This window comes from Neomonachus schauinslandi, chromosome 15 (genome assembly GCF_002201575.2).
Source record: "Neomonachus schauinslandi chromosome 15, ASM220157v2, whole genome shotgun sequence".
Taxonomy (NCBI): Eukaryota; Metazoa; Chordata; class Mammalia; order Carnivora; family Phocidae; genus Neomonachus; species Neomonachus schauinslandi.
In genome coordinates, this window is record NC_058417.1 from 2,640,650 (window position 1) to 2,662,509 (window position 21,860).

At 50.2% G+C, this 21,860-nt stretch overlaps 1 protein-coding gene across 1 annotated transcript in view; it reads left to right on the top strand.

Moving 5' to 3' along the window:
* The first annotated feature begins 21,563 nt into the window (after positions 1 to 21,563).
* The window catches only part of CHD3 (chromodomain helicase DNA binding protein 3), a 24,245-nt gene continuing 23,948 nt past the window's right edge, over positions 21,564 to 21,860 (top strand). The window contains exon 1 of the mRNA XM_044921861.1: positions 21,564 to 21,843. Coding sequence (XP_044777796.1) covers positions 21,564 to 21,843 — 280 coding nt within the window. The remainder of the gene's footprint in view (positions 21,844 to 21,860) is intronic.

Consider the following 21,860-nt stretch of genomic DNA (forward strand, 5'->3'; position numbering starts at 1 on the left):
CTGTAGGTGGGGGAGGGGGCGGAGGGCTGGACATAGACCTCCACTCCGATCTGGGAACTGGCCTGTGGTTCCCGCGTCCTTCTGAAGTGTACAGGTCCTATTTCCCAGTCCCACTGTGATTTGTTCAAAGTTAGGGAGAATGCTAGAAGCACGTTCATTAATTCTCAGGAGTGACATGAGAAGATAAAGTACCTTGGGTTAGGGAGACAGCCAGAGCTCAGGCAGAACTTTTTGACAGTCGGAGAAGAAGTCCTACACAGGGATGAGGGATGGGAGAACTTGTATGGCAGTGATGGGAACGGGGACGGCTGCGAGAGGATGGGATTTCCACAGACAGGAACAGGAAGTGTTTATTGCTGGCCATACAAAGCTGGCTGATCTGCCTTCTGAAGAGTACTTGATAGTTGGAACCCCAAAGGGAAGAAAGGAAGTGAAGGGTTAGTCAGTAGTTCAGGCTAGACCTTATGCTATGTGCTTTGTACACCCTTTTTAGTACAGCTACTCTCTAAGGTGGGTGCCGTCACCACGATTTTACACAGAAATCTTTTTGAAGCTAAGAAAGATTTTTTTCCCTATTTGGCTTCCGTAAGCGATCGATGACCCCGGGCAGCATCCCATCCAGCAAGTAGAGGGGAGCTCCCTAAGCTCAGCAAGATTTAGTAGCAGGAAGGCACACTAGTTAGTGGCCAGGATGCAAACTCAAGTCTAAATCCAAAGTTCGTGTTCTTTCAGGGTAGAGAGAGGATCTCACTGTCCTAGGCTCGTCCCAAAGACAGCCACCATGGGGGGTGGTGGCCAGATTTGTCTCCTTTAACCCCGGCAGGGGAGGGGAATGAGGATGACAGGCAGCACCCGCACCCGCGGAGTCTCCTACCCGCAGCACCTCCTGCCAGAAACGCCCCCCTCTCCTCGCACCCCCGTCACTCTCCAAGGAGAGCCTAGCTCCTAAATGCCTCTGGGATGCATCCTCTTCCTCACTGCTTGTCCAGACCGCTGTGCAGACGTCCTCACCAGCCCCCCACTTCCACGTCCGCCCCCGACCCCCCACGCAGTAGTCCGAGTGAGCGCTGAGAACCAAACCCAGCATCTGACTTCCCTTCCTTCGGAGTCTTCAGTGGCTTCCGGGTGCTTTGGGAATAAGGTCCTGTCCATCTGAAGACGCTGCACGAACCGGCCGGTGCCCCCCTTGCGTGCCTCACCTCTGTTCCCTGTGTCCCAGCCGCTGGGGCTGTCTCCGTGACCCAGAGCCCTAACACACCGTTCCCTCTGCCTCCACACTCTTCCTCCCGTCCCCCACCTAGCTGACCCTAAATGTTTCTTCCTCAGGAGCTTTTCTGATTTCTTGGTGTAGAAAGCAAGATTTTCCATTAGATCGTCTCTTAGCATCACACTTATTCCAGAGTACTTATTCCAGTGTTGGTTTTAAGATTATGGATGTGAGACGGCCATCTGGGTCACCGCCGGGTTCCCAGTGTTGGGCGCACAGTTGCTGCTCAATAAATGTTGATGGGATGACCTCCAATGTTGAGTGAACTCATCTGTCCATAGTAACTAGTGTGGATGGGACGCTGTGACCTGGGAGGCAAGGCGAGACCAAGAAGTAGGACGTCTGGCGGCTGTGGCAGCTTCTCTGTCCTGGTTCCCCTCAGAACGAGACCAAACCCTAGAGGCCTTCCTCTGCCCAGATTTGGGGGGAAATCCACCTGCCATTCCCCCATATGGCCATCAGGTGGCGGTCGTCACCCACAGAGTCGGGGGCCGGGGGGGGGGGGGGGGGGGGGGGGGGACAAGGGAGGGAAAACCCGCCCAAGTTCTAAAGAGGTTACAATCAAAGGGGGCTCCCTGGAATGTACAGTTGGGAGGAAGGATCTGAAAAAGGAAACACCACATGGCTACTGTTTTTTTAGCATTTGGCTACATTCTGGTCTGTATTTTGTCCACCAGGAGTAAAGTTTGAGGAATAAAACCCATGGGATGGCGCAGGTAGGGGCTCTGATTACAGGTGTGGGTGTGTTCAGGGCCAAGTGCAGAGCTGCGGACGGAATAAAGAGCACGCATTTCAAAGAGAATACAGTACATTCCCTTAGTAACACTTACCGACGTGTGTGTATGTGTGTGCATGTGTGTGCGTGTGTGTAAAGCTTTTCCCGAGGCACTACCTTGTTGTTCTCTACAAATCCAAGGCTGGCTGTTTGCATGAGGAGTATGTAAATAATGCCTCGGCCAAAAATCTAGAAAGTACATAGCACATGAGCGTGGGGTCCAAGTCCTCTTGCGGTGACCTCTTCCGTTTTGGAGCGGGGTGGGGTGACAGTTGGAATCCTGAACGCTGCCCATCCTCAGGAAACCATAGCGACTTCAAAGGACTCAACTGGCAGATTTCCCTCGAGCCGCCGTCCCTGTGAGCACAGATCACTGAGGAGAGCAAAGGCCTGTATGTCCTCACAGGGGCCGCCTTCTCAATGGGATAAAACATACACACATGAAACGGTAAATGAAGGGTGCCTGGGTGGCTCAGTTGGTTAAGCGACTGCCTTCGGCTCAGGTCATGATCCTGGAGTCCCGGGATCGAGTCCCGCATCGGGCTCCCTGCTCGGCGGGGAGTCTGCTTCTCCCTCTGACCCTCCCCCCTCTCATGTTTTCTCTCTCATTCTCTCTCTCTCAAATAAATAAATAAAAATCTTAAAAAAAAAAAAAGGTAAATGAAGACAGTACCCGATAAAGGACCAAATTATGGTCTAGAAAACGTTTCCACCCTCAGGGCAAGTCGCAAGTGGATTCTTCACCTGGATCTCCAGAAGTGCTGAGGTGGTTTCTAAATCGTGTGTCTGTATGTGTGTTTGCACGTGTGCGCAAACTCAGAGACGTATTATTTTGGAGAAAGGTGCTATCATTTCCATGAGTCTCGAAATGGCCCAATCCTCTGCCCCAACATAGTACACACACACACATGGGTCATTTAAAGTGACGTATGAAAGGTGCTAATATAATGTAGTCCCGGGACTCTGAGCACCCGTCTCAGTGCTCTACCTCGACTCTTACACCTGTGTTCCTGTGGCAGCAATTCCTAAAGCTTTAACCCTGGGGGCGAAGTTTAGGACTAGTCTGAAACCTTTTAGTACTGCCCCCGATTCCGATCTGGATGCACGCTGGAGCAGAGGGAGGGGATCTCTCATTTAGTCTTGACCCCAACGCCCAGACACTGGCGGTAGGTTATGGTTGACGGGCCCAGCCCCGCACAGCCGAGTTTGGGTAAACCCCATGGACATTGTTGCTATTGGGACAGCCTCCACCATCTGACTCAGTCATCTCTGCGCCTGCAACAGCCCCCGAATGCCCGGCGTGGAGTGGCAATAAAGACACACCTGTATTCATCATCCAGGAATGAACGGTCCACGTAAGCCCTGCTCTTTGAAATGTTGGAACTCGGGCCACACGACGCAGAACACGTGAAGGCCTTGCCGCTTGCCCACCCTGGCCATTTGAAGAGAGCTGCAGAGAGGTGGAGAGTAGTCACATCTGGGGTGGTGAGTCCTGCCGGCCCTCCTCTGGAGCAGTGAGCAAGATGAAATGTCCCCCTGCCCTTAGCGGACAGCCCCTCCGGGCAGACCTTCCTCCACCCCAGCGGGTCACTGAGAACGGATCCCGTGCAAAGAACAGAACGCTCAGTGCTCGGACCTAACTACCAAGAGTTCGTTTTTCTCAAATAAGAGTCTGTGGTGCCATCATTCCACGGGGCAGCTCTGGGCCTCACGTTTGTCGCTGGTCTCGCCTCTCTACTTCTGGCCCGCGCCACGGGCAGGAAGGGGGGAAGGGGGAGGCGGGAAGGGCGGGGCCTAGATCCAAGCACTCATTTTGCTAGCGGTCCTTCGAAGACTTCTGAGCACGTCTCACTGGTGGGACGTGGGTGGCACAGGACCCTTGGCTGCGAGGGATGTGGGATGACGTCCACAACAAGAGCAGGGACGGCTGCTGGGAGGGACCGTCCGGACACCGGGTCGGGACCGGGTCGGGACCTGCGAGGTCTTCCGCGACTCACGCGCACGGGCTGCTCGTCCATTCGTTAACCACACAAAGTTATCCGGCGCTTTGTGCGCGGACCTGTTTCGGGTCCTGGGGATGCAGAAGTGAGGGTCAGGCACTGGGACCCGACACGCAGAGACAGGGTCGCTGCAGATGGGGCCGAAAGCTGTATGCTGTAGATGCACGCGCGCACCTGCTATAAAACAGACACACAGCCACGGGAGAGAGTGACGGTCGGCGGCTCCGGGGCTCGCCCGGACGCTGCCGCGGGCCGGTCTGTGTTGCCTGGAGATCTGCGCGCACCTGCATTCATCACTTACTCATTCACCCGCCTCACAACAAACCGAAGTACTGAGGACCCGGAGGCAGAGAGAGATGAACGAACTTGCCAAAGGTCACACAACTACACGGTGAGTAGCCGCGCCGCGCTCCGAGCCGAGCCGCGCCCCCCGCTGTGGGACACAGGACGCACACAGGACGCGGGTCCAGCTGCCTGTGGGACCTGCCTGTCGCTGCACATCAAAGCCAGCCTTCAAACAGCCCCCGATCTTTATTTTGCTAACGGACCTGGGATGTGGGCAGCGTTCCGTGGGGACCCCGCCCGGTGTACTGCCCCGAGCTGCAGGATCCACTTGCAAGTGGCTCAGTGGCACCGCTGGCAGGTGCTGTTGGCCATGGACACCCCTTGTGTGGCCCCCCCACGGGGCAGCGTGGCCTTCCCCCACCCCAGCCAGACACCGAGAGCAGGTAGCTCCAGACAAGGTGAAGGAAGCCGGCCTCCAATCCAGGGGGAGGGAGCGAGGCCTCCCGCTCAGAGGGAAGGGGCCAAAGTTACATTGTAGTAAATGCGGGCTGAACGGCAGATCTTACTTCTGAAACCACCCCCAGGCTCCCTTCTGGCAGGGCCTTGTCCCATGCTGTCCCCTGCGCCGAACGCCCCACCCCTCACTGCTGGCTTGGTCAGCTCCTTCCCCTTAGAGGCTCTGCTTAGTGTCATCTCCTCGGGGGAGTCTTCCCTGACCCCTCCAACCGTGTCAAACATTCCTTCCCTCCCTCTCAATGCAATGCAAGTATTTAGTGTTAATTCAGTTTAATGTCCACCTTCCTCCCTTCTTAGACTCAAAGCTCTAGGAGGGCAGACAGCTGGCCCGTATTTGCCACTGAGTACCCAGCACCTCCCTCTCTCGGTGCTCAGCCCAGGGCAGTCACTCCAGATTCATAAAAGGAACAGAGGTGAAAGGCTAAGTACGAGGTGCCTCAGGAACATCCAACCCCAGCCTGGGGAGATCAGTGAAGGCTTTCGGGACAGGCATCACCTCCAGCTGAGGCCCGAAGGGACCAGGGAGTCGAGGGATAAGCAGGAGAGGACAGAAGGCTTCCTGCAAAGAATAAACAGCACAGAGTTGAGGGGTAAGAGTGGCGAGCTGGGGAGCAGAGGGCAAAGCTAAGAGACAGCGGCTGGGGAGGGTGGGCGATGAGGGGTGTGGAGGCCAGACCAGGTCAACTGAGGCTTTGTAAACCTGGCTTTTGTTTGTTCATTTGTTGAGATATAACTCACACACTATAAAAGTCACCCTTTCAAAGTGTACAGTTCAGGGTTAAGGGTTTTCTAGGGAGAATGGCACAATCAGATTTGCACGGTAAAGAGGTGACCTGCCTACAATGTCAAGAGAACGGACTGGAGGGGAGAAAAGTGGGGAGAGATCCAGGAGAGGGATGGAGGCGGTGGGGACTAAGTTCGGGGCTGCGGAGGTCAAAGTAGATGGCCAGAAGTGAAGGCAGAATCACCTGGCTCCATAATTTCCTGGAGGCAGGTCTGGGGCAGAGGGAGGAGACCAGGATGATACTCCATTGTCTGGCCCCAGGGGACCGAGAGGATGAAGTGTCGGCCGGCGGAGGAGGGGACTCTGATGGGGGAAGAAGGGGATGTGTTGTGAGTTGGCCGTGAAGTCACTTTGGGGCACACAAATCACAGGCGGTCCGTGGCACGGGGTCCCGGAAGAGCGCTCAGGGCCGGCGTGTGAGGGGTGAGGATTGCCATCTGCGGGGATGAGCCCCTGCTCGAGGATGGAGAAGAGCCGGAGCGCAGAGAGTGACCGAAGACAATGGTGGAAGCCGAAGAGAGTATCAGAGAGGAGGGGGTGGTAAACGCTGTGAGGCGGTCTATCGAGGTCAAGACCAGGACTCGGCTGTCCCCGGACGGAGCCAACAGCGAAATGGTCGTACGTCAGAGAAGGCGGGCTGTCGTTGGATGAGGCATGACCGGATGGTCGCAGAAGAAATCCAGCTGCAGAGGCTTTGGGACCACGCGCAGAATACTTTCCTTTCTTCAGACCCCGTTTCTTCAGCCGTCAGCTATGAGTAACAGAAGTATGCGTTCCCAAAGGACAACAAGCATAAACCAGGACACGGTCACTCTACACGGAAGCTCCCTTCCAGTGTTGTTGGGAAGACTGAATGAGCTAGAGTATGGGAGAACGCCCAGCAGCACCCAAGGCCTTTTGAACAGGCACCCCCAAATTTTCATTTTCTTCTCCTTTCCATGTGCCAGCCAGAATTTCGTCACGTATGCTTCTTGCGGGACTTCCTGGGATTTGGCGTTACTCAGCATCCAGGTGACATCTGTCACGGTTAGAGACCTGGTAGGCTGTATCTGGGACTAACATTTGGTTTCCAACCCAACAAAAGTGTTTGTGCCTCCACTGGGAGAACTGGGCCCAACAGAACCTGGCTCGTTTCCTATATTCTCGGGTTGGGCTTGTGTATAGGAAGCAGGAGAGAGCCTGGAAATGGGGCCAACTGTTGGGAGCAGAAGCTACAGGCAGCCCTTAGCTCCTTCAGGGCAAGTGCTGTTCGTACCTCAGGCCGCAAATCCTCTCACCTTCAGCTGCGTTAAGTGAATCTCTCTACGGTGAGAAACGGCCCACAGTATATGGGATTGTTTAGGGTAAGAGCTACCAACTGTCTGGCATCTTACAGCCCGCGCTCTCTGCAAGTTAGCTCTCCTGATGCTCCTGATGGTCCTGTGAGGGAGGCCCTGACCTCCCTGTGTCACACATGGAGGGCTGGGCCCGAGGGAGAAGTCACTCGCCCAAGGTCACTTTGTAAGTGGAAGAGCTGGGTTTGCAGGTGCGACCCGACCCCCAAGCTCCAAGTCTAACGGAGGGAGTGGGTGACTTCATTACTTGGCTCTCGACTACATATTAGGAGATACACAGTTTGGAATATAGAATCTTTGGGGGAAAAAAAAGTTGATTTTAGTTTACTAATCATATCTAATTTAGTCTAAAATTAGAGTGACTTTTGGAGTGCCTGGGTGGCTCAGAGGGTTGAGCGTCTGACTCTTGATTTCAGCTCAGGTCATGATCTCATGGGTTGTGGGATCGAGCCCCGTGTCGGGTTCCATGCTCTGCAGGGAGTCAGTCTGCTTGAGGATTCTTTCTCTCTCTCCTCCTGCCCCTCTCCCTGCTCGCACACGTGCGCACACGCTCTCTCTCTCTAAAGTAGATAAATATATCTTAAATAAATAAATAAATAAAAACAAAATGACTCTCATTGTCCGGAGAGCTCGATGGCGAAAAGGCCCAAGAGCAGGCCAAGGGGCAGGAGGGAGCCAGCTTGGGGTTGGCATTGACCATGACAAAGCTATAATCTGAGAGACAGGTATCAGCCAGGAAAGGTGTCAGGGCAATTCTGCTCAGACAACTGGGCTTGACGTTAGAGGGCATTTCTAGCTAGCCAGCCAATGGAGAAGGAGCAAGACATTGTTAAAAGGCAATGTCAAAAGGGAGGAAAGGGTTGCTTTTGGCCATTTCGTACGGGACCCTACAGTTTCCATGACCATGGTCAATCGGCGCGGGTCTAAAAGAAACAGTGAAGAGAAAGACCACTGATTTGGGGCTTAGAGCTTCCTCCTCAACGAAGAGCAAGGGAACGGATTTCGCTAAAAGCCAGCAATAGAAGTGTAAGCAGATGTGAGATCACAGAAGCCGAGCAAGGACTATTTCAAGAAGGGGGTGGCAAGCGAAGAACTCAGAAATAGCCTCTGTATCGGCAGCCCGGGGGCTGTTGGCCGCCTGCAGGTCGTTCTTCCAGGAGGCGCGGCTGTGGGTGGGCACAGGGAGGTAGGGTGGCAGCTGGGGGGGGCGGCGGGGGTCCAGAGGACTTCTTTTAAAGACAAGGAGATGTGGTTGAGAAGGAGCAAGTAGAAGGGGAGGTAAGGGAGCGCTGCGGGGTCTCCGGGAACCATTAGTCCCCGAGGAGGTGGCAGGGGTGGGAGGCAGAGCCCCAGGCCCCCAGGGACCAGCTTCAGACGGGACCAAGAGGAGGGAGGAGGGAAATCCACAAGCTCAGTGTCTGAGTGTCTCAGTGCTACGGCTTCCAGGGAGCTCTCATCTGATGATCTGGCTCCTGGAAGGGGAGGATAAGGTTTCCTCCTGGAGTAGGAAGGTGGAGGAGGTCTGAGGAATGGGAGGAAGGTTTGGAAAAGTCACCACGGGGAACTGAAAGGCGGCGGCGGGCTAGGGAAAAGCAGATCGTAAGTTGTTAAAGGAAACCATGAGAGAACCAAGAACAGTGGTTGTCTCTAGGAGAGGCACAGACCGGAAAGACACTGGAAAGTTCTGGGGTGCTGGAAATACTTTAGATCTTAGTACCTGAATGGTGTTCACACAGGAGTATACATTTGCACAAACTCAAAATGTACACCTGAAAAAACCCCAACCAAGCGAACAAAAAACAAAACGAAATCAGATCATGAGCATTTATTTGCTCACGCCCTTTGGTCAATGGGGAGAAAGGTTAACAATCAGTGAATCTAGGAGAGTGTGTAGGTATCAACAAGTCAGGAAAGGACAGGTGCTGGCGAGGGTCTGGAGAAAGGGGAGCCCTCCTACGCTATGGGTGGGAACGCAAGCTGGTGCGGCCACTCTGGAAAACAGCGTGGAGGTGCCTCAGAAAGTTAAAAATAGAGCTACCTTTTTTTTTTTTTTGCGAGAGAGAGAATGAGAGAGCACGAGAGGGAGGAGGGTCAGAGGGAGAAGCAGACTCCCTGCCGAGCAGGGAGCCCGATGCGGGGCTCGATCCCGGGACTCCAGGATCATGACCTGAGCCGAAGGCAGTCGCTTAACCAACTGAGCCACCCAGGCGCCCAATAGAGCTACCTTTTGACCCAGCAATTGCTCTACTAGGTATTTACCCAAAGGATGCAAAAATACGAATTCAAAGGGATACATGCATACTAATGTTTAAAGCAGCATTATCTACAACAGCCAAATTATAGAAGCACAGCAGGTGTCCATTGACAGATGAACAGATAAAGAAGACGTGTGTATATATACACACTGGAATATTACTTAGCCATAAAAAGTGAAATCTTGCCATTGACAATGACACGGATGGAACGAGAGGGTATTTTGCTAAGTGAAATAAGTCAACCAGGGAAAGACACATTCTTCATGACCTCACTCATATGTGGAATTTAAGAAACAGAACAGAGGATCATAGGGGAAGAGAGGAAAAAACAAAACAGGACAAAATCAGAGAGAAGACAAACCGTAAGAGACTCTTAATCACAGGAAACACACTGAGGGTGGCTGGAGGAGGGGGGTGGAGGGCTGGGGTAACTGGGTGACGGGCATTAAGGAGGTCACGTGATGGAATGAGCACTGGGTGTTACATGCAACTGATGAATCACTGACCTCTACCTCTGAAACTAATAATACACTATATGTTAATTGAATTTAAATTTTAAAAATGGTAAAAAAAAACAACAACAAATGAGCAAAGGGGAAAAAGAGAGAGCGAGGCAAACCAAGAAACAGACTCTTCACTGTAGAGAACACAGTGATGGTCAGCAGAGGGGGGGGGGGGGGGGGTGGGTGATGGGGATTCAGGAGGGCACTTGTGATGAGCACCGGGTGACGTATGGAAGTGTCGGGTCACCATACTGTACCCCTGAAACTAATATAACTAATATAACCCTGTACGTTAACTACACTGGAATTTAAATTTAAAAAAAAAGAGTATACAGGTGTCCACAGCGCTCCTTCAACTTTTCTGTAGGTTCATAATTTCTCAAAATTGAGAAGTTAGAGGTGGGAAGGGACCTAATCTCAAAAAAAAAGCAAGGAAACAACAACAAAATTCAGGAGACTGGGTAGGTAGAGGTGGGAGGGGAATGTGGAATAAGGAAGATCAGACAAGGCTTTAAAAAATATTACTATTGTTACATTTATTAAACCAGATGATGGAGTCACATGTTCATGGTAATATTCTTTGTGGCTGATGTATGTTACATCTATTCTTGTGAGCCTGTGGAATAGTTCTCAATAATAGATAAAAATTTTTAAATTAAAAACCTCCATAAATAACATTTTAATGGTTTCTCATAATATTTAATTGCTATCTTTCTCACCAAAACTACCTTCAAGGGTGACCAACTGCTGGGGTGCCTGGCTGGCTCGGTCAGTGGAGCATGGGACTCTTGATCTTGGGGTTGTGGGTTCAAGTCCATGTTGGGTGTAGAGATTACTTTAAAAAAAATTAACGTCTGGGGCATGTAGGTGGCTCAGTCTGTTGAGCGTCTTGACTTTTGGTTTCAGTACAGGTCACGATCCCAGGGTCGTGGGATCGAGTCCAGTGTCGGGGCTCTGCACTCAGTGGGGACTGGACTCTGCTTGAGACTCTCTCCCTCTTCCTCTGCCCCTGCCCAATGCTCACGCGCGTGCACGCACGCTCTCTCTAAAAATAAATAAAATCCTTAAAAAAAAAAATCAAAATCTTAAAAAAAAAAAAAAGGTGACCAACTGCCAAAGACAATACTTTTCCCAGTTCGCACTTTCTAAAAAAAAGGTGGGATATAATTTATATCCCATAAAATTCATCATTTCGAAGTGTTCAGGTCAAGAGCTTTTATTTTTTAAATATTTGATTTATTTATTTGACAGAGAGAGACAGACAGCGAGAGAAGGAACACAAGCAGGAGGAGTGGGAGAGGGAGAAGCAGGCTCCCTGCAGAGCGGGGAGCCTGACGCGGGGCTCGATCCCAGGACCCCGGGATCATGACCTGAGCCGAAGGCAGACGCTTAACCGACTGAGCCACCCAGGTGCCCCTTGAGCTTTTAGTATAAAGTTCACAAGACTGTACAACTAACCCCACTACCTCATTCCAGAGCATTTTCATCACTGCAAAAATAATCTACCCACTAGCAGTCATTCCCCATGCTCTTCTCCCCTCAAGTTGTGGCAAACACTACTGTTTTCTGCCTCTGTGAATTAATCTATTCCGGACACTTTGTAGAAGTGGAATATGATATGTGGCCTTTTCTATCTAGTTTCTTGCATTTAGCGTGATGTAGTCAAGGTTCTTCCCTGCTGCAGTGTTTATTGCTGCTTCATTTCCCTTTATGGCTGAGTAACATTCCGCTGTGTGGATATACTATATTTTGTTTCTCCATTCATCGGTTGATGGGCATCTGGGCTGTTCTGCTTTGGGGTTGTCATGAATAATGCTCCGTGAAGATTCACGTGCACGTTTTTGTGGGGACACACTTGTCAAGTCTCCCGGGTGTATACCTAAGACTGAAATCGCTGGGTCGTATGCTAACTCTGTGTGTCACGATTCGAGGAGCGGTCAGTTGGCGCTCTTCTTGCCCTCTTCTTGCTTCCAGAAGCTGTCTCCTCGATCCACCACAGTAACACTATTGGGCGCGCCTACCACTCTAGCAATCTCTGTTTTCCCTTTGGCTTCTCTTCGCCCCCACCCATTCTTCAAAGTTCCTCCAAGGTTCTGGCCTCTACTCTTCACTTGATGAGCTAACAGTTCTTGCCCTTTCAAGCGCTACCAACATCTACTAGAACTTTCTATCATGACCTTACCACCCTAGCCAGATGGGGTCGACACACTATTGCTAAGTACTTTCTTAAACGACACAGATTGCCCTTCTTCCTCCTATCTGCTGTAAATTTTAGTGATCTCTGGGGGCCTACTTCAGATGCAACTACACATGAAAGGTCTTCAACGATCCCCCTCTCCGAACCAAGGTCTCTCTTCTCTGAATTCTCTGATTTTATAGCCCACAGCAATGATCATTACCCCATATTGTTAGTTAACGGTTCTGGTGTGTTTATGTCTGAACTCAAATGGCTCTCCTCCCTCCACCCAACTAATCCCTGGGTCACTAAAACATTCCCAGCCTGCTTTAAAAGATGCACAGCAAAGAAATGTTTTCCTTCCCAGTGGTACCTACTACGGTTTCTCATATATTCTTCTAGAAATACTTTATGGATATTTACATATTTTTTTCTCTCATCAACAGTACCATATTATATAAGTGCTCTTCTATACCCTTATTCCCTTCATACTTTCATTCCTTTTTAAACTAGAACCTCACTATTGTTTTCAAAAGTTTACATCACATCCACTGATTATACCTTGCTTATGTATTTTTCTCCTCAAAGAGTCAGAGATTAGTGAAGAATGATTTCTTTAGAGAAATTATACTACTTTTTGACGTATTTGGCTTCATTTGCTAATGTGATCATGAGGCTACTTAAATTTTTTTTTTTTTTTTAAGATTTTTAAATTTATTTATGAAGGAGGGGGAGCAGAGGGAGAGATATGAGCAGATTCCTCACTGAGCGCAGAGCCTGACACAAGGCTCAATCTCACAGCCCTGCGATCAAGACCTGAGCAGAAACTAAGCATCAGCTGCTGAACCGATTGAGCCACTCAGGTGCCTATTTACACATATAATAAATATTTTCTCATTGTAAAAATTCAGAATTATAAATACAGCAGCTAAATACCCCCGACTATTCTTTCCCAAAAGTAACCACTATTACCAATTTGATATGTATTATGTCCAGAATTTTTAAAGGCATTTATATATACATATATATATATACACACATACATATGTGTGTGTGTATCTGTAGAAACATACAGCCTTGTTTTTAGTTTCTTTGAACATAAACTAAATGATATTATAACGTATACATTGTTTTGCAGCTTGCTTTTTGCCATTTGGTAATATAGTAAAGAACCTTACCGCGTGGATGTAACTCATTTCTTTCTTTTTTTTTTTTTTAAGATATTTTAATTACTTGACAGAGAAAGACACAGTGAGAGAGGGAACACAAGCAGGGGGAGTGGGAGAGAGAGAAGCAGGCTTCCCGCTGAGCAGGGAGCCAGATGTGGGGCCCGATCCCAGGACCCTGTGATCATGACCTCAGCCGAAGACAGACACTTAACGACTGAGCCACCTAAGCACCCCATAACTCATTTCTTAATTGCTGGGTAGTTGATTTAGCAATTCCTTACTATTAGGGATTTGGGTGTTCCCAATTTTTTGCTATTACAAATAATGCTGTAATGAGTATCTTTGCACCCGTCACCTTCTGCACACACAAGTGTGATGACTGTCAGGGTAGATGGTAAGGAATGGAATTGTGTGTCAGAAAATATGTATTTTTAGGGGCGCCTGGGTGGCTCAGTCAGTGAAGTATCTGCCTTCAGCTCAGGTCATGATCCCAGGGTCCTGGGATTGAGCCCCACATCCCCCGCACGGGAGTCTGCTTCTCCCTCTGCCCCTCCCCCTCCTCGCGCTCTCTAATAAATAAATAACATCTTAAAAAACGAGAAAACATGTATGTTTAAAGGTGTACTAGAGAGTCGCCTGGCTGGCTCAGTAGGCAGTCGGGGTGGTGAGTTCAAGCCCTACATTGGGCTGGCATGTTACTTTAAAAAAAAAAAAAGTTTAGAAGTGTACTAGATACAATTAAGTTGACTACTGCCCGTTCTACAATATAGTTGTTAGAGATAGTAAGTTATATATGTGGCCACCAATTTCACATATTAGTTCCTTTAAAACCTGAGAACATCGCATTGACTTACAGGTCATCTCATATATAGCAGAAAGAACACCAGACTAGAGATTGGAAGATAGAGGCTCAAGTCCTGGTTCTGTCCCTAACAACCAACTTGATCTTAGGCAATCCTTTCAACTTGTGGGCCCCAGTTTCTGTGCCTACAAAATTAGATGAAATGAGGTTTCCTAAAATATGGTCTCAACACCACTGATTGCATGTAAGATGTTTTTATTTTTATTGCAGTAATTACTCGTATTTTAAAATAAATTAGGAATGGGGCGCCTGGGAGGCTCAGTCAGTTAAGCGTCCGACTCTTGATTTTGGCTCAGGTCATGATCTCAGGGTCGTTGAGACTGAACCCCACGTTGGGCTCCATGCTCAGCAGGGAGTCTGCTTCTCTCTCTCTCCCTCTGCCTCTGCCCCTCCCCCTGCTTGCACTCTCTCTAAATAAATAAATATTAAAAAAATAAATTAGGAAGTAATTACCTCATCAAATCAAGGACTTATAGATATTGTTTCTCAATAATATGAAATTTACTTTTTAAAGGACATTTGTCTGGGGCTCCTGGCCAGCTCGGTCGGTGGAGCATGCAATTCTTGACCTCAGGGTTGTGAGTTTTAGCCCCACGTTGAGTGTAAAGATTACTAAAAAATAATAATAAACTTTAAAAACAAAAATTTGAAGGACATTTGTTTAACTTAAAGTGAACTGACCTAAAGAAAAATAGCAAACGTACAAGAGTACAGGGTGGTATGCAAATATGGCAAATCATGAATGTGACCTATGAAGAACTGAAGTTTCTTTGTGAAATCAAGAAGAGGTTAGATGAAAGCTGTAGATCCCAGACTTTTGGATTTTGATAACCAGCAAAATGTATAAAACAAAACAAAACAAAACAAAAACACACAAAAAGTCAGTGATCAACATGGAGTTGCTGACTTTTTCTTGTCTTAAGTACATTAAGAACAACAAAACCCAAACCTATATACCTATCTCCATTATTTAGTAAAAAAATACTTAAGATGTATAATTATAAAAAGTGCATGTTGAAAAACTTTCAAATTGTACAGCAGTATAAAAAGTCTTTCTTTCTCTTCCTTCATAAAATCTATTATGGACTGCCTTCCATACAGATCCACCTCATTTTTAGAAAAGACCTTTTTAACAAATATATTATTAACATATAAGCATACATATACGTGTAACATACATTTGTTATATATAAATATAGTATGTTCTATATTTACGCCACATAAAAATCTATAGAAGAAATATGTAATCTCAAAACAAAGGACACCTTCCCAGGAAAGGACGAGTAGCAAGCTTACTTAGCCATTTGGAAACCACTGGTCTAGACACCCTTCTCTCTAAAATTCCATGAGTAAGTCTAGAATATCTGAGGCATTCACATGACTTTCATTATCACTCATCTATCTATTTCAAAAGACAACTAGGGACCTCTTTGATATTTCCTTGAGTAGAAAATCACAGAGTGCAGAGTGATTTTTCAGTCCTCTGACCTGCCTGTGACACGAGAACACATCTGTGCCCTACTGATCGCTGTCACTAGTCCCTATATCAGAGTTTTAACCTGGGGTCCACAGATTTCCCGGTGTTCCCAACACTGTGAAAACATACGTGGTATTTTGCATATACCAGATGATCCCTGAACAAAACGAGGGCTAGAGGTGCTGACCCCTTTGCACAGTGGAAAAACTTTTGATGCCCCATACCGTAACTACTGACAGCCCAGAGGCCCCACCAACACCGTAAACAGTTGGTTGCCCATAATTTGCGTGTTATTCATACTACATACTGTATTCTTACAATAAAGCTGCGAGAAAATACATTAGTAAGAAAATCATAAGGAAAATGCGTTTACAGTTCTGTATTTATCGCTACTGTAAGTTTATGTCATCTGTTTATGAGATGAATCATCTGTCAGTACCTCCGTCTACGCTGTCTGATAGGATGCGACGCTAGACCTTATACACGGGGGATGTGCATTACTAACACCAGACATCAAAAATGAAAAGATAGCAATGGTCTCTTAGGTGTTTTTGTGCATAAGTTTGAACGTTAAAAAAAAACAGTTTGGGTGATATTTTAAGTTGGCAAATGATAAAATCGTATCTGCGTGTATTTTATGCGTTTGTGAAATACCTAACATTTTCTTAATTTTTTTCTATGTTTCTAGGCTATGCAGCGCATCTGCAAGTTTTCTCAAATTATCGCACATCTCCAAAATATCTTCCAATATATTTATTGAAAAAAATCCACATGTAAGTGGACCCGCGCAGTTCAAACCCGGGTGTCTTGTTCAAGGGTCAACTGTATACTGTTTTCCTGGGGGAAGGGCTTATAACTTTCCACGTACCAGAAAAGATTAGAGGCTCTTGCTTTGGGTAAGTTTCTTGCTTATGCGTTAAAGAAATAATCTTGTGGCTTAGGAGTCCCTCACAATTTTCTTCTAGTTCTTTCTTGGCGGGAGGGTGGCGTCTAATTTCTGGTTTGCATTTGACGGCTGCCTGCCTAAGTTCCTTGTTCTCACTTTAATGGTTTTCTCAGTAAAAACAAAAACCATTCTCCCCTAGCCGTGAGTCATATGGCACTTTAATTTTGTATTTGATTTTTAGTTTTTGAAGTATGGAGGATGGAAAAAGTCAGGGAGTGGTGTCCACCCTGACACTGGCAAGTGGGGAGACAAGCGCCTAGAGACGGGGAGACATGCAGGCCCAGATAAAAGGCGTAAGGACGGACATACAGATAGGCTGGGGAGGGGGGGAAAGGAGAATGAGTGACACGGAGGCTGGCAAGAGCGCCAGGAGAGACGCGGGCGGGCAAACGGGCGGCGGGCAAGAGAGAAGGCAGGCCGACCGAGGAAGGAAGAGAACAAGGAGAGAGAGGAGACAAAATGATAGATAACAGTGTCTGAGGCTGCACGGGGCTCTGTGACTGATAAAGCGCCATCACATACATTACCCCGCAGGCAGACAGGGAGAATCCAGCAGACAGATGGGGTGACAGAGGGATGCAGGCCAATCAGACAGAAGAGGGGGAAGGTGGCCAATCAGAGGGACGCTAGAATGCAGCCCAAGACAGACAGTTGAGGGGAAAGACAGAACCGAGAAAAGAGAAGTGAGAGAGGGAGGGCGGGAAAGGGGAGAGAGGCCCAGAGGCCGAGGCTGACACCGTGCGGGTCAGGAACGCGGGTGAGGAAAGAGCGGTGCATTCTGTGCAAAACTTTCCTTGTCGTCCTCCTGGAGAGACGCGGACAGAGGAGGCCATGTCTTTGCTCCCCCCAAGCCTGAGCCTCATCATCTTCGAGGTGGCAGGGCAGAGGCGCCGGCGGGAAGGAGGAAAAGGGAGCAAAGTCGTAGGAGGAAGCAGTTTTTCAGACCGGGAGGAAGACTCCCTCATTGGACAGGCCCAGGGATCGAGAGTAGAGGCCTGTGAATGCTGCACACGGACGCGTGCACACGAGCTGGGCCCACGGGCTACCTAACTTAGAACGTGGTACTTTTCAGTTCGACGGGGCCCCCACGTCCTGTCTCAGTTGATCCACATGATCCATGGCTGGGCGATGAGGGGACCAGCAGAGCTGGGCTGTGTCCAGGTAGCACCCCACACAGAGGGGAGCCTGGCAGGGGTGAGCACGCCTCCGGTACCAGCCGCAAGAACAAGTAGCCAGTCCGTCAGAAAGACAGGTGCCCTAGAGTAGAAGCAAAAAGAAAAGGAGCAAGAACTGGCAGGCCCGGTGAAGTGCCAAGGTGGAGTGGCTGAGTGACAGAGAAAGAAGCATCCAGCAAGACTGGGAGAGAAGGAGGAAGGAGGGCAGCAAACGGCAAGGGACTTAGATCCGGGGAGACCCTCGTCTGGAACGACAGCTGAGAAGCGCAAAGTGGCGGCTGCCTCAGGGACAGGGGCAGGGAGCCGGCGGAGAGGGGCAGGGGGACAGCGGAGAGGGGCAGGGGGCTGGTGGAGAGGGGCGGGGGGGGGGGGGAGAGGGGCAGGGGGCCGGTGGAGAGGGGCAGGGGGATGGCGGAGAGGGGCAGGGGGTCGGCCGAGAGGGGCATGGGGGAGGTCCACGCGGCACGGGACACCACTAGCGCCTCACACGTTTTGCATCGCGTGTGTGCTACCGATTGGGACGCTGAGGGACGTGCAAAGAAGGTGAAAGAAGAAGAGGGGCGGAGATGTGGACGGCGAGAGGCAGCCAGGCAGCCGGCCGGCAAGAAAAGGCGGGAAGAGCAGGGGAGGCTGGGAAGATGGCAGCAAGGCCGGGGCAGGCCGACCACCCGAGGAGCAAGGAACACAAGCAGCAGCGGGGCCCCCCTCGAGCGGAGGCCAGCAGGGAGACAAGGCAGGGCGGGCGGCGCAGCAGGAAGGCCCGGAGTCTTCGGGGCGAGGGCGTCACTGACAGCTCTGGGGTAGAGAGGCCACCGCCGCGGATGGGGAGCAGGTTTCAGGAAGCCAAGGGAGCAAAAGCGGACGTGCAGCCGGAGGAGAACGAGGCAAGCACTGGACGGGGAGCCCGCGGCAGCGAAGCGGGCAGGGCGGACAGGCAAGCAGACGGACGCACGGGGAGGCGAGGGAAAAAATCTCGAACTTAGCAGGCATACATAAGGGGAGGAACACAGAGAAGAGCAACATAAGAGGCAAACCCAGATAGGGAAGCATGGCAGGGCCTGGAAGGTAGACAAACCAAGAGACGAAGGCTTAAAAAAGTGACAGAGACAGGCAGGCGGGGAGACAGATGGCTGGAGAGAGAGTGGTGGGCAAACAGCCAGAGAAGCAGACAGACAGCCAGAGAAAGAGGCTGCCAGCCAGTCAGGGAGGGGCAGACAGGCAGGCAGGCAGACACCATAACAGGAGCGAGCAGGTAGAGAGGCAGGCAGGAGCCAGGATCCAAGACGGCAAAGCGAGAGAGGTCGGTGGGAGAGAAAAGAGGAGAGGAGAGGTGGGCGGACAGAGGGGGACCCGGACAAGAGGAAGAAGGAAGCAAACGAGCAGATCCACATGCAAAGCACACTCGAAGGAATGACGAATGTGGGGACAGGGGCGCGCACCTGCAGCTCCTGGCACACGGTGGCGGGCGGGCAGGGGTGCTCGGCGCACGGGGAGGGGGCACACCGAGGCAGGCAGGCCGAGGCGCACACGATGTGCAGGGCTGGCCCACATCCACGTGGGAACACTCCGCCCCGACACACGCCAAGGGGCCAGGGAGAGGAGGGAGCCAGGCACACAGGAGGAAGAGACAGACACATGGAGGCCGAGCCCGGAAGACAGAAGTAAACAGAAACAAGACAGAGGTGGAAAGTCACTTAGAGGTGACAGAGGCTGAGAGCCGCGGGGATGGGAGTCAGTGTCGGCGAGGAAATAAAATCACACACACAGAGAAGCCCCGGTACAGAAAGAGGGGGATACCCAGATGGCTTCGCACAAAGAGACTGAGAGAGGGAACAGAACACAATCGAACAGAAGAGGGACAAGAGGTAGACTCGGCACAGGACCGACGCAGGAGCCCAGCCGAGAGACTCCCAAAGGCCAGGTCAAGAAAAAGATGGACATCCTCACTCGGTCAAGTGCATCAGTGTGTGTATATGGGGGATGGTGCATCAATAAAGAATATTCCAGCCTCCTAAGCAAACATTGGCACAGTATTCCCCGTCGTCTGAGGTGCTCCTGAGCACTGCTGGGCGGAGGGGGGGGGGTGCTGGCAGCTCTGCTCAAGAGGTAGAGAAATAACCCAGGAGAGAAAGGGTCCCCCAGGCAAAGGAGGGGAAGCAAGGAAGAGGCAAAGGGAGATCAAAAGAATGGGAGGAAGCCTGAGTTAGTTAGGAAAGGTGACAGGGACTGAAAAGGGTAGAAATGAGCTTTTTGCCCTCCTTCCTTTGCCGGCACCGCTCAAGAGGCAAGTTTTAGAGGACTTCTCTGATGGATCTCTGGATGAGAAAGCTACTTTAGGACTCCTTTCCAACCTTCCATCTGATTCCCGGCACCACTTCTGAGATAAACACTGGGGTACGGTGGGACATCATGGGCCAAGGAAGTAGAATGAAAATTCCAGGGGGAACCCCTACCTCTGTCTTTTTCTCAGTCCCAGAGACTTTTCTGTTTCATCGTACCTCAGTTTCTTCTACTTTACCAGTGTCCGAGATCATGGAGAAAGGGAAATATACTGCAACGGGAGAAGAGAGAAAACAATTTCACAATTTTTCAGACTTGACTCTTTCCCCTTTATTCTAAAAATCTGTACTCCTGACCCCTAAATTAATTTCCCAAGTCAGATGAATTTTATAGTCTGAGCCATTGGGGGAGGGGAGGACGAGGTAAAGCAGAAAAGAGTGCAGATAAAATTTACAACAATTATAAATCACTGAAAAGGCTGGGCAAAGGGGAGAATCAAACATGGACTCCTTTGGAAAAAAAAAAAAAAAAACCTCAATCATCGTATCTATTCATATCTCTCCCCCAAAAGTCACTAGAATTTCTGTCACTTTTTTAAAAGAAAGGGGAGAAAAATCCAGCCCCGCTCCTCACTTGAAGGATACGTACACAATTAAATGCGTTTTGACTTCAGTGAGGTATGTAGAAACAGAGTTATATATAAACATATATTTCATCTTTTCCTTTTCAATGCCTGAAGGGGAAAAAAAAAAAAAAAAAACCTTCACATCAAACCACTCCCTTCTGAAGTATTCAGAAAAAAAAAAAAAAAGCTTTTCTTTAAGAGAAGGGAGGTGGGGAGGAAGAGACTAGTAAAGAAAAGAAAAATATTTAAATCTAGTTGGACTAGTATCTAACTAGTTAACCTTTAACAATTTATGCTGATGTCAGACTGAGCATGAGTACTGATTAATGCCCCCCCTCAAATATTTTTTTATAGGGGGGGAGTTAGAAAGAGCAGCCATTTTTGTTTTATGCAGAAATCCTTCATGCCCCCCCCCAACGCGCACACACACTCACACACACTCACACTCACACACACACAGTACACAAGGAAAATATCTCTATTAATCTGTGCACTAATCAGTTATGAAAAAAGGGAGAAATTTGTGGGTTTCTGGGTAGAGGCTTGGAGATGGGGGTGTAACAGGGAGGAGAGTGGGGGGGTGAAAACTGAAATATTAAGCCAGCCATTTTGTTTTAAAAGGGGATTTTTTCCCCCCTCTCCCTTTCTTCATGGAGGGGGTGGCGGTGCTGGGGGGGGTTGTTTTAAAAATAATTTCAAGGCGGCCATCTTAGTGCCTCAGCTCTGAGAAATATTTCTGAGCGCCCCCCTCAGAATTTAAATATATTTAAAGCAACGGAGAGGGGGGCAGAGAGAAGTCGAAAACTTTTATATATATATATTTTTTTAATCCCCCTTTCTTGTTCTCTTGGGAGGAAGGGGAGGGGGGGGAAAAGTCTCTCAATTTTTTCCAAGACAATTTTTGGGGGTGGTTCGGCCCCCCTCCTCAGCCGGCGGCCCCGAGGGGGGGTTCTGGAGGGGGGTGGCCCGGGGGTTTGGGGGGCTGGGGGAGGCGGTGGGGAGGAGGAGGAGGACGCCGCCGCCGAAGAGGAGGAGGAGGAGGAGGAGGAGGAGGAGGAGGAGGTGGTGGTGGTAGCGGTGGGGGGGGGGGGGGGGGGGGGGGGGGGGGGGGGGTGGGGGGGCCAGAGCCACAGGATGGCTTCCCCTCTGAGGGACGAGGAGGAGGAGGAGGAGGAGATGGTGGTGTCGGAGGAGGAAGAAGAGGAGGAAGAAGAGGGCGACGAGGAGGAGGAGGAGGTGGAGGCGGCCGACGAGGACTACGAGGAGGACGACGACGACGGAGTGCTCGGGCGCGGGCCGGGCCACGACCGGGGCCGCGACCGCCACAGCCCCCCCGGCTGCCACCTCTTCCCGCCGCCGCCGCCGCCGCCGCCGCCGCCGCTGCCCCCGCCACCGCCGCCGCCCCCGCCGCCAGGTAAGCGGCCGCCCCGA